At 37.3% G+C, this 12,961-nt stretch overlaps 1 protein-coding gene across 1 annotated transcript in view; it reads right to left on the bottom strand.

The window, feature by feature from the left end:
* The window catches only part of LOC149302723 (TBC1 domain family member 15-like), a 34,403-nt gene extending 21,678 nt beyond the window's left edge, over positions 1-12,725 (bottom strand). Inside the window, exons 1-6 of the mRNA XM_089482053.1 lie at positions 12,702-12,725; positions 10,785-10,883; positions 10,181-10,255; positions 6,076-6,214; positions 3,719-3,929; positions 1,131-1,233 (exon numbers count right to left, since the gene is read on the bottom strand). Of these exons, the coding sequence (XP_089338179.1) occupies positions 1,131-1,233; positions 3,719-3,929; positions 6,076-6,214; positions 10,181-10,255; positions 10,785-10,883; positions 12,702-12,725 (651 nt within the window). The remainder of the gene's footprint in view (positions 1-1,130; positions 1,234-3,718; positions 3,930-6,075; positions 6,215-10,180; positions 10,256-10,784; positions 10,884-12,701) is intronic.
* Between the last annotated feature and the right edge of the window lie 236 nt (positions 12,726-12,961).

Below are 12,961 nucleotides of genomic sequence, written 5' to 3'. Positions count from 1 at the left end.
GGAGGTAAGAAAGCTCTGCTATGCTACAGAAAATACATGAGATACGTGGTTGGCAGCGAAAGGGTTCAAGGGGTAGTCTAGTGTCCCAGGGAGCCTCCTTCACAAACAATATATATTAAAGTACTCAAAAAGTACTTTAATATAAACAATATACAAAAATGGAGGCGTGCACAACCTAAAAAGCACAAAAGTTCAGATTCCCTGGTTGCTGTTAGAATAATGACTAATAAACACACAAAATAAAGCAAGAATTCATTACATGACCAGAGAATACCATAAACATAACATAGAACTTGACAACAGATAAGAACCATTGTGTCGCAATAGTCTGTCCATTTTTTCCTGAAACTCAGACCTTAATTAAGGTCTTAGATTCAAGATAGCTTTACAATCTATCACTATTGATGGAAGACCACACTCTGGTAAAACTTCTTTACATTACATCTAAACCTCTGAACCTCCAGTTTTACATCATGGCCTCGTGCTTTAATATTTTGCCTCTGAAATAAACATACCTCCTGTACTGATAAATCTACGCAGACCTTTTTATCATCTGCATAAAGGGACTTAGCATTAAGGGGACCAGCTACCATATGCAATGAAACTGTATATCATGGCTGGAGAGTCTCTAATACAAAAACGAGCTCCTATTTGTAGTTACTGTCAAGGTTTATGGTGTATCATATTTGTGCAATGAGCTTATGTTACAGCGTATAGAGATTAACAAAAAACATTACCTAGTGGTAATTGAGCTTTATGTGGATAAAAAGGAGCATCTTTTGTCTCAGATCTATGTGCTTCCACAAGGTAAAAAGTCCTTTACTTGTATACCATTTATCTTCAAGTCAAGTATGCTAATTGATAAGCAAAAATTACACATTATAGCTAGTTTTTTATACAGTAGACTTAGTTCAGTTATCCTAAAAGCTGTGATGGTGACATTTCCCCTTTAACTATGTAGTAAGCTAACTCATCAACTGTTGATAAACTATTGGGCATCCTTAGAACCCAGAATAACTCAAAGAAGTTTCTGTAGGATGCTTTCAGTAAATGCTTGCAGGGCAGAAGGATTCTTATCGAAGTAAGCAACTCGCAAATGTTATGTTTAAAAATACAGACCCTGCACTTACTTGTAGTAAATTATATGTTGGTTCCTCAAGAAGGTTTTCAAATGATTGGGAAAGGCTCTTGTTTTGGTTATTCACAAGAAGAACTCTACCATCCTGTTCAGATCTGAAAGAGAGTATTATGAATTGACAAAATGATAATTAGAAATAGCAAGAACCCAATAATTGCAAAAAAGAAATAAAATCACATATGAAATAAAATGCACAGAAATCCACATCTATAGAAGCGGTAACAAAATATATTTTGGTTCTCAAACTACAGATACAAAATTTAATACAATTCTTGATCTCATTCAGTTCTGAGTAGAAGACGTAAAGGTTCGTTATTCTAGCATCTACAAGTTGCCATCAAACATGATAAATGTAAATTAGACTAAGATGATGGAGGATTAGATGACACTAGAAATGATTTAACATAAAGCCTATGTGATCATTTGTTGCAGAGCATACAGTACATAATCGTGAATAAAGTAGAAGGTGGGAAAGCTTGGGCTTTAGTACTGTGAACTGAGAGAAGGCACAGAACGACCCACTTTTTCCATAAGACCACAATGGTACCAAGACTAGGGATGCACCTAAATGCAAATTCTGGAACCGAAACTGAAAATTCAGGATTCACTAGGCCGAAACTGAAAATGAACCCCCTCCTTAAAAAAATAAATAAAAATAACCACACTTATTAAAAGTAACACAGCAAAATTGGACAAAAATGCAAATTATATATTATATATATATATATATATATATATATATATAATTGTTAACATCAATCACACTCCTATCATGCCCAGGCATACCCAGACTCCAGCATGTACTGGCTGACTTGGCATGATAGGAGTGTGATTTCGGTGTGTTACTTACTTTTATTAAAAGTGTGGTTAACAAGAAAATCTATAATAATAATTTGTTTATTGATAAAAATAAACTATTTTTGAAAGCATTCTTACTTTACATGCCTGTCTAAAACGTTTGCACAGTACTGTTTACCACATATTATGCAGCTCTAATATACCAATATGCACAAACTACCATATATTTGTTCGAAGTCATACAGAACCAACTACACTATAATGTGCTTATATTAAGGAGCCATGACTTTATATTTACTACTTTCTGCAACTTAATGTACTAATAAATATAGGATTAAAACTCCAAATATTGAAATCTACACTCTGTGTATGAAGTTATTACAAGTTTTTATTGGCTAATAATCCAAACTGAATTTAACAAAGAGTTTATCACACTATATAAAAACCCGTTTTGAGACACCAATGAGACAGAGAACACAAACAAAGAGGCAGATGAACCATGTGTTGTCTGCTCTAGTGAAGAATACTATAAAGATTATTCATTTGAATTACTGCTCAAATGTAAATTAGAGTCCTGAGACTTGAGCAGAGGAGCCAGCAAAGCAATAAACAATAACAACTTCATCACGGTTGCTATGCTTCATATCTGTGTTGCTTGCCGTTAAAAATTGCTGCGGATTTGAATGTTGACGAGAAAGGAACACAGACCAACCTATACACAAAGTGCCAGGTTCTTAAACATCTTGCATATAATCTACTTAGTGCTCACCTGCAAAAATATATTCAATTCACAGCGCATCACAATGTTGGAATGGCTAAACTAACAAAGCTTTATTATTATTCATCCAAGAAAGGCAAATAGACATGATAGATAACAGAAGCAGAGAAGAAGGCCCCAGTAGGCTGCCTGCATAAAACAATATGTTTATTCTGGAGCATAGCACTATTCCACCGGTCAGATATTACTCTCCTGAACCAACCGCAATCACACTGATATAATCAGCAATTGTTTTGCTAGGGGCAAAGAATGAATTTTCTTATTTCCCTTGTACCGTGACTACCTTGAGTGTTATTAAAACAGAAGATAAGATCTTTAATAAGTTTTATCTCTTCTTTCTCAACACAACAGGATGGGACAACATTATGAGGTGAGAGGAAATCAAACAAGATTTCCACACGTAAAGCTGAAATCAGAATAAAATTTCACCTGCAGGTGGCTTCCAACACTCCTCTAAGTAACATACTCCTGAAACTATGGTAAGACCTTCCATATGCGTTAAAATTTATATTCAAGTGACACATATTAAAAAGGACATTATGCAAACAATCTAAGTGTCTTGATTGCCTTCCAAAAAATGTATAATCTTTTTGACGCTATTTTTACTTTCCTTTTTGTAATTTTTAAATACACACAGGGGCAATACTTTAATGAGCGTGTATCAATAACCTTATTTTATTTATTAATAAATATATCAAATTTCCTTCACAAAGAACATGTTCCAAAATACACGATGAATACGATTCACATTATCCATTTTAATTAAGATTTCCATTAAATATTGCGTGCCCCTCTTAGCCTTTTTAGCCTTTAACAAAACGCAACATAAGCGAACAGAAGAATATTTGGTGGAGCAAGAGAATGAGAGAGAGGGGGAAGGGAGAGAGGACAGTGACTGCTAGATATGGAAACCTTTATATGAAAAACTCTTTGAGGTCTCCAACAACAAAGTTAAACCAATTCAAGCAGAAGAGAAAATGCCGAAGGTGTTTCATGATACTTACTCACACAGCACCACATATTTTTCAAGGCATTCAAGCAGAAGTTCGCTTCCTCCTTGATGGAAGTGGAGAGCTGGAAGGACAACATCATCCTTCAAGCAGAAAACAAAATAAGACCAGCCCATGCCTGCTTTGTTTTGTTTAATTGACTTCAGGTCAGTCAGGCTGAAGAGGAATGACCATTTGCTCTGCATGTTCAAAGGACTCTGAACACCTAAAAACAAAGTGGAGACAATAAATACCGGCAGTCCCGTGCAATGAATACGTCACAAAACTTCCCAAAAGTAGAATAAATCATATGGTAATCTGAAATGGTTAATAAATCCAATTTAAAAGGAGGAATCTTAAGGTTCATTGCTGTCAGATCTTATATCTCTAGTTATGACAATTTCTAGGTCTTCGAATTTCTAACAAAATTACATCTTGAGATGCAAGACAAAGAAGTTAGAAAACAAACATAAGCATAAAAAACAACAAAATATCAATTAGCGCAAGGGGCCAAAGACCATGAAATGTATTATTATAATAATTATTAGTATGCAGTAAGTCATGTGTTTTCTGGAAGTGCGGCGGACCATAAAAAAAATATGCAGTCATTACAACTTTATTAATACATAAATACATCATTTGTTTTCTCATGCTCTATTAAGATGATTCGAACAACAGTTGTGAGTACCAACAATATGAACTACCGTATATGCGAAAGGAATAATGGAAGGTACTCAATACCCTTGGAAAGCCATTGTTTGTTCCACTTATATCCAAAGCGTTAACTAGTAACAGGCATCTCAGTAAAAAGATAAATATTACCTTTCACACAAAAGAATATGTTGTAATTCCAATAACCATTTCAGCAGCTAATGTGACCATAGCATTAAGTGCATGCATGCCATCTGATTTCACTTGACTCAAATAGGATCACAGTTGATTGGCTGATTATGGAGATAGCTGTTTTTCACTTTTGTAGAGGAAGTCTCATGGAAAACAAATAATTTTTCTTTAAGCATTAAATACAGTACTGTATACAGTAATGTAGTTTAGCATTGAAGAAAACTTGGGTTTATTTCATTTTTTTTCCAATAAACTTCCTTTGTCTGCAGACAGGGAGGCCGTCACCATAGGCTACTGCAGCAACACACAGAGAACACGCATTTATGGGAACGCTAAAGAAGTTCTGTTTGTTGAATCAAATAGTTTCCTCCATAAGACTTTATTACTCAGTCGCTGTGTGGGTAACAAAGACAGAGCCTTTCTTTTCTTTACCACAAGGCAGTATTGATAAGGAGTCAGAGTGTTTACCTAATAGAATTGGGCCAACATAATAGAACTAGAACATTTACAAATATCTAAAATGCAGTAGGTTTAAAACATTATATTATGTATTACTATAGTTCTAGAACTGATTAAAATAAAAATACCACAATATGAAAAGCACAATACCTTTAAAAAAAACTAATTTTAATGTGATAAAAGCACTAAATAAAAAAATAATGTTCTCCTTTCACCTTCGCAGACAACTTTGCTGAAACTGGGTGTTTAACCAATATGTGAAATACTTTGGTGATAGAAATAGGCAACATTAATGGCTTGTTATAGCGTAAATTCAAATATGATTTTCTAACACTAGTATGCAGCTCAAATCTTAAAAAAAGTATACGAATGCACTGTCAATACCACTCATGGTCACATGGCAAGCTTGACCCAAGCCTTTTTTTTTTTAAACCTTTGGTTTTAAACCATATCCAATTTATGAAAGTGCTTAATTGGAACCCACTAAAACAGTTTTGTGATTTGGACAGCCCACTAGCCATGCGTCCATAACTTTCATTATAGCTTTCTACATTATGAAGATGATCTCCCATAACAGTTGCAATCGTTTTTCAATGGAAAAACCTCAGAAAATGAACACTATGTAGTTGTACAGAAGAGCTGAATTAAAACAATCTTTATTAAAGTCATCAAGTCAAAGGGAGGAAACAAATAATCCTGGACTGTTTGCCAGGTGTTACTAATGTAACACAACTAAATAGCATTGATCGCAGTGGCTAACGTAGTTACCATGAGCTGTAATAATATTTAACATACAACATTTTTGGATACCAGCTCCAGGTCATAAAAACAAAACGGGTTTGGCATTTGATTAATGAATATAACCGGGATTATGCTGAGAGTTCTGTAAATGGGCGTGCTATATGTACCCAGCTTTCTCCGCCTTCCTAACTACTCCACTTATTTTAGAAATGCTATGCTTTAAAAAAATATAATAATATCTGGATTATTAAGGGGGCACAGTTAAAAAAAAAAAACAAGGATAAAGCAAAAGCAATACATTTGGGTAAGAACTATTTCTTGATACAGACCCCCGTTTGAAAATTGCTTCTTCTTGAAAGAAACTGTATTGACCATGTCCCATTCAGCTTCATAACTGTTTTGGTGTGATGTCCCATGGACACTGCCAACTGTTGGAGTTGGAGTCCACTCCACAACCGAACTTGAGTCCTATGAAATTAATTCAAAAACAAAAAGGTTAACAATTAAAGCGAAACAGGCTACTACAAAATCTAGATCACTAGTAGACAAAGGAATATGACTCTGAGTTTGTTTAGTTGAATATAGTCACCATGGAGTTCCCAACACTGTATCAGACAAGCATTAAACTTGGTGTTTTTGCAGGAGTAAGTCAATAGTGAATTATCCTCAATCTCAAATTGCCAACATTCACACCTTAGTGAAAACATCCCCCGGGGACATGAAAACTGATTTTATAACACCAGAAACCAAATGCTATTTCAGTACATGTCTTTCCATTACTAAAATTCAGCAGGTGCTATACTTAGTAAAAATAGTTCCCCCCCCCCCCAGGTAGAAGCTATAGGAAAATATCATCCAAAGAATAGTGTGTGTGTGTGTGTGTGTGTGGGGGTATCTTGACTGCTTCATTCTTGCATGGCTTCCTCAGTTTTTAAAGTAAGAAAATGTGACCTAATTATTTTTCCTTCTCCCCCTGGCTGCAAATACTAAGCAGGAAGTAAACTTTTAGTTCTACAAATGCTGTGTAGCATTTCAATTGAAATGAATAGCAGAAGTCAATTGCATATATACTGTATATAAATATGCATATTATAACAAGAAGAATTGTAGCACCAAACATACATAATGTGCTTTGTTATATAAAAAAATAATGATTGTATGAATCTACATTTATTGTTTTATATAGCGCCATCATTGAAAAGTACCTGCCTGTACTTCTCAGCATTGGGGAGACCATTCATTCTGACCAAATCCCCAACTCTATTTGTAGAAATGCCCTTAACTTGCAAGGAACCTCCACTATGCTTCACCGTTGCCCACAGACTCATTCTTGTACCACTTTACAGCCCATTGGCAAACAAACTGCCTTCACATTTCGTTCACAACACCTGAATGAATAGCTAAGTCTACTAGCCTTGTTTCCACATCAGAGGTAAGGCTTTTTGGCCACAAGACGATTTCTAACCAGACATTTCCGAACAGCAGATGGGTTTAGAAGAGTCTGTTTTCTGCCAATGCTGGACATCTTCTAATTCTGAAGGGAAGTAAGCATGAAGTGTCTTTTATCTTCTGCACATTGGGTGACCACTAGGTCTATGGTGCTCAAAATTGCCAGTTTCTTTGTGCTTCTTTAAAAGAGCTTGGACAGAACATCTGGAAACCCACGTATGAAATTTCTGCCTGAACAGGACCTTGCTGATACAGTATGACTGTCTTATTGCTGTTCTCAGTCTCATCATGGAGTATGTAATTTGACATTAAACTATCTTCAACAACCTCACTTTGTTAGTGAATTTGGCTATTCATCCTATACGGGCTGTTCAGTTAACGATCGTGTTTCACCTTCATATTTAAATGGATGGTCATTAGCACCTATTTGGTATGCTTGCTTAACCATACAGCTAACTATATACCTACAAAATCCCTGACTTCGTGCAAGTGTAGCTAGAATTAATGCCGTTTTGAAGGAACACACAAAATCTTGATTTTTCTTCTGTTCGTGTTTATGATGAAAATAAAATGAACATCTATTTTTGAAAGCTTTCTTACTTTACAGCAGGGCTTGACAAATTTGTTGTGAATCTAGGCGCCAGCTAAAAAAGTTAGGAGCCAGGATTTTTTTTTAAACTAACAGTTGGTTAGGAGTGATCTGATGATCATCAGCCCACTTACTAAACTCACAGCATTTGACCTGGAAGCACCCTGGACTTTCAGGTCACTGCTGTTTTTTTTTTGTTTTTTTAACGCTTTCAATGCTGATGTTCCATTGGAGCACAGCATTGACTGATATTTAGTCCCCACAAGCTTGTGGGGACAAATGTTAACCCCCGCAATGCCACAAATGTGTCATACACAAGTGTGGCATTGAAGGGGTTAACGCTGCACTGTCGCTCTCATGGAGCGATCAGGCAGCAGGGGGGTGTTGGGGCTGGCCTCCACACTCATGTGGAGACCGAAGAACCCTCTCCCCCTGTCCCTGAAGCTGCCTCTGGCAGCTGGGATGCAATTGCTGGTCTATAGACAAGCCATTGCAGGGGGGAGTCTCTTTGATGACTGCTGTAGGCTTTCATGCCTACAGGAGTCATCACAGGGCTTGTGGGGGCTCGTTTTTGCTGTTGCTGGCCTGCCTGGGCTTCCAGGCAGACCACCAGCAGCAGAGCCCCGTACAAAACGGGAATTAACCCCTAAATGCCGCGATTGCAGCATTGAAGGGGTTAACGCTGCACTGTCGCTATCATGGAGCGATCAGGCAGCAGGGAAGTGTTGGGGCTGGTCTCCACACTCATGTGGAGACCGAAGAACCCTCTCCCCCTGTCCCTGAAGCTGCCTGTGGCAGCCGGGATGCAATTGCTGGTCTATAGACCAGCCATTAAAGGGGGAGTCTCTTTGATGACTGCTGTAGGCTTCCATGCCTACAGGAGTCATCACAGGGCTTGTGGGGGCTCGTTTTTGCTGTTGCTGGTTAATGGGTTAACGCTGCACTTTCGCTCTCATGGAACGATCAGGCAGCAGGGGGGTGTTGTGTCAGGTCCCCACACTTGTGTGGGGACCCAATCAACACTCAACCCCCTTTCCTGAAGTTGCCTGTGGCAGCTGAAAACCTGTAATCGCGGCTTCAGCCTACAGAATCACTCCGTGGGCGTGATCTCAGGCTCAGGGCTCCGAGTGGCTGTGCTGTCTGCCCAGACTCTTGGGCAGACAGCAGCAGCAGCGCCCCCGCGATCACAGGCTGACGAGCCCTGCTTTACAGCATTTTTTCACATCTGCCTAACTTTTGCACAGCACTGTATATTTGTTCAGTAAAAGTAGGGCTTTATTTAAACCATATCCATTTACGTGAAACATTTTTTATGAATGAATTGTAATGTTACTGTTCTCTTTGTCTATCCAGATCATGATCACAGCGAGAACGAGATTCATCTCCCTGATGATAAGGGCGATCGAAGTTGTATTTTCTGTGTGCCCTATTCATGTCATGTAGTGTGCCCCGTTGATTTAAAATATATACAAAAACCTATAAATGATTGGTATTTCTGTAATCTGGAGATGCAGATGAATACATGTGGTGAGTTTCCCTGCAGTTGCATGCAATCTGAGCAAACAATCCTAAAATAATTAATGTTACGCTCCTTTTGCCAGGGACTGGCAATTAGTTGCATAAGTATCCAAATGTTCCTAGTGAAACACCCTGGCGTGTCTTCTCTCCAAAAATATATACTTTGTGGGCGTTTTGAGCTGGTAGGCAGATAAACAGTCCAACAGACATAAGCCTCAGAAAATAACATTTTATGTTCAACAGTGACTGGACATGTTCCATTTTGTGCCCCCCCGTTACGTCCAAAACACCTACACATGTTGAGACACATTTAATATATTTTATGGTATTTTGGTCAACTGCTTTGAGGACAATTATCATTGGAAAAGAGTCAAAAACTTTTTTTTCCCCAAAAAAAATAATTTACATTATTTTAATGTATTACTTATATTAAATGTTGGACTATACATCTAAAGAAAGCTCTATATGTCCTTGAAAAAACAATATATAGTTTGTGTGTACATGAAAAATTAAAAAGGAGAATCACGGTTAAGGAAACTATGTAAAAATGCTAAATAAGGGGTTAAGCCCTTACACAAACGCTTTAAGTTTAAATGAATGTAGCTACTGTAAAACCGAGATGGCGAGAGAATCTCTTTAAAATACCTAGAGCTATGCCACATTCCTATTTCTTTCACTGAAACTCTGATGCTGATTCCCCTTTGGAAAATTATATTTTTTTGTGTGTTCGCTACTGCACAACAAATTATATGACCATGCCTATGAAGCATGTTTTGGGAGCCAGTGAGAATAAAATAGCATATATGGGTACTCAGCTTGATTTTCATAAATACTCAGAATGGACAGTTACATTAAAACAATAATATACACAGCCCCACCTTCACAGCACAAAGAATATTTGAAGAATCCAAAGTTTCTTCCAGTCTTCTCCAATCTACAATAACGTCAGCATCCTAAAAGAAAACAAACATGATAGAATGGTTGTTTTTTAGGTTTGGTATGCTTCCTCTTATCTAATAGTAGTGATAACTGAGGGTTTTTTTACTAGATTATACTTTGAATGTTAAAATAATATATTTCAAGATTATTTTTATATCTTTATTTGGCCTTCGCAATCTGTGTTAGCTTTGGTGATGTCTTTTTTTTCATTGAAATGAACAATGAAACACTGCTCATTTGCTTTAAAAGGAACCCGCAACTGTCTCCTGTCAGACAGTATGCAATCTTCTTTAGAAACGGGTTCGAGGATCCAACCTTGCTGTTGCATATCCATCCCATTGCAAGCTATAGCCAGCAGAACAAGCCAATACGCCTTCAAACTACAGCGAAAGGCTAGGCAGCATATAACATAGAAATACACTGCACATATTTGTTTTACGAAGACTGACAGCTATCCAAAAACCTGCCAGATGCAACGCAAGTATCTATCAATGTCTTTGAAAGAGTAGCAAGTATTTTCTGCCAATCTAAACATTTTGATACCTTTTCTATCACACGCAATGTCCCAGATATTAAGCTGTCTTGTGCGTCGTCTTTTCCATAAGATGAATGAATGAACACACCCTCATGTTCATAAACTACCTGTTAGGAAAGTGAAGAGAAAACAGAAGAGGTCAGTATATAAAAATACAAAAAAATAAATAAATAAATAAAAAAAAGAAAGAGAATTAACTATATCTCAAATGTACTGCCTTTCCTGCCAAGGCTGCTAGATGCAATCAGATGTAGGTTTGTACTGGAAGATACATTTACAAGCAGAATTTCCTTACTGTTTAAGAAAGATTTTATACTACTTTACATAAGTAAACTAATGTATAACTACAAAGAAAATATTTATTGTACTTTATAAAAGTGAACATGTTATTATAAGCAATTAATAACATCAACAATACTAATAACATTTGTCTTTTAAATATTAAGGTTTTGGGTATTCAGCCAAGGGTTTTTAACCATTAACATACCATGTGATAGCAGAATGAAAATACAGCATAGACAGATTCCCAAGAAATTAAATGTGTTAAATAAAAAAAGATGCTATACCACCCACTCCACAGAATCCACTAACCGTAATAAAAATATCATTAACATTATTGCTGGGAATCATATGATCTATTAAACAATGATAGGCTGTTCCCATAGAAACTGGGGGGGGGGACAACTTGACAGATATGTTGAAATTCATTAGTTTAGTATATTAGAAAGGTTTATGAGCACTAAATGACCAGAACAATGACTTCTACTAAAGTCGATCTTTAAAAGAGCTTTCATTACTTCTCATAATGTGAGCAGTTAGGGCAACACCTTTGAGAGGAATGTCACAACACAAAGAAATGTTACAATAGACTTAAAGCCGTTTCCTAGTTTTCACGGCGATCAGAGGACTTTGGCAGTTGGCCCTGTGCTCAAAGTCGTGCCTTAAGCATGGCATGCCGAGGGGATCCAGGCACGATTACTAGACATGAACAGTTCACCTATGTGTCCAGAAACATAATTAGTGGTTGGGCAAAACCATTATAAATAAATGACCAAATAAAACACAGACTTCTATTGTAACAAAACATTCTTAACAGTTCCTTTTTTTTTTTTTTTTTTAATACTTGCCATGCATAAATACTAATGCTCCTGTTCAATGTGTTTGAATGAAACATTAGTGTTTCTAAACACAGCATTATGATCCGATATCAGACCCAAACGGCTTTCCTTACCAATGATTTTCAATGGACAGAGCAAGCGGGTTGAGAAAAGCTTGCAAGCAGGGCCCTCTTTACGTTTGACTATATGTATGGTAAGAAGCACTGTGTAAATTGTTGGTGCTATATAAATAAAAGATCATTAATAAAACAAACCAGACACAGACACAGACACTTCACGGATAAATAAGGAGGAGGATCGCTACAGTGGGGAAGAAGCATGTAATTATAGAGCTGGGATCAGAAAACTTTTTACATGAAGGAATATTTGTCTGAATATTGTGTAATAGGGTATACTGTCCACACCTGTCCTGTGATGTCTAAAAAAGCAATTACTTTTGTAAATCATGTGAATTCAATCATTTCTATGACCTGTCAGTGTTCCACATGGATGTCATAACCTGTGTTTGGTGCTTCTACACAAACTTTATTTAAATTCACATATAATACGTGGTTCATTGCCTTCTAATGCAGGTTAAAAAAAGAAGGGAGGCTCAAATATGCGCATTCAATAGACTACATGCCTGTGGACATCAGCATACCGACATACATGTTACTTTCACAGTACATATTAATGACATGAACACGCTTAATACATGCATACGCATGTAAGCAGTCTGTACGCGCGTCAAACAAAGTGCTAGCGACAGCCGCGGGACAGTCGCGCTTTCTAGTTCACGGAAATCCCATGGCTTCCCATTTCCGTTACCTTTCCGGTGCCAGGAGAAGCCATCTTGCCTACGAGTGTTTATGATGACGTCGCACTCTTCACGTGCCCCAACAAAACACAGCCTCCTTAACATGATGCGCATGCGCGGTGACGTCACCAAACAAGTACAGGGCGGTATATGAGCATGTGACTAGGGAGAACTCAGAGCTTAACACGATGGGACTTGAGTTCCGTACGAATGCTGCATCTTTCCTGCGCAGAGCAGTGATAGCGGGAACTTGGACTCTCTAATGGCACGG

This window comes from Sceloporus occidentalis, unplaced genomic scaffold, assembly GCF_023333645.1.
Source record: "Sceloporus occidentalis isolate IW3139 unplaced genomic scaffold, rSceOcc1.0.p SCAF_17, whole genome shotgun sequence".
NCBI lineage: Eukaryota > Metazoa > Chordata > Lepidosauria > Squamata > Phrynosomatidae > Sceloporus > Sceloporus occidentalis.
The sequence above is the reverse complement of the archived record's forward strand: the minus strand, read 5'-3'. Positions and strand labels throughout refer to the sequence as shown.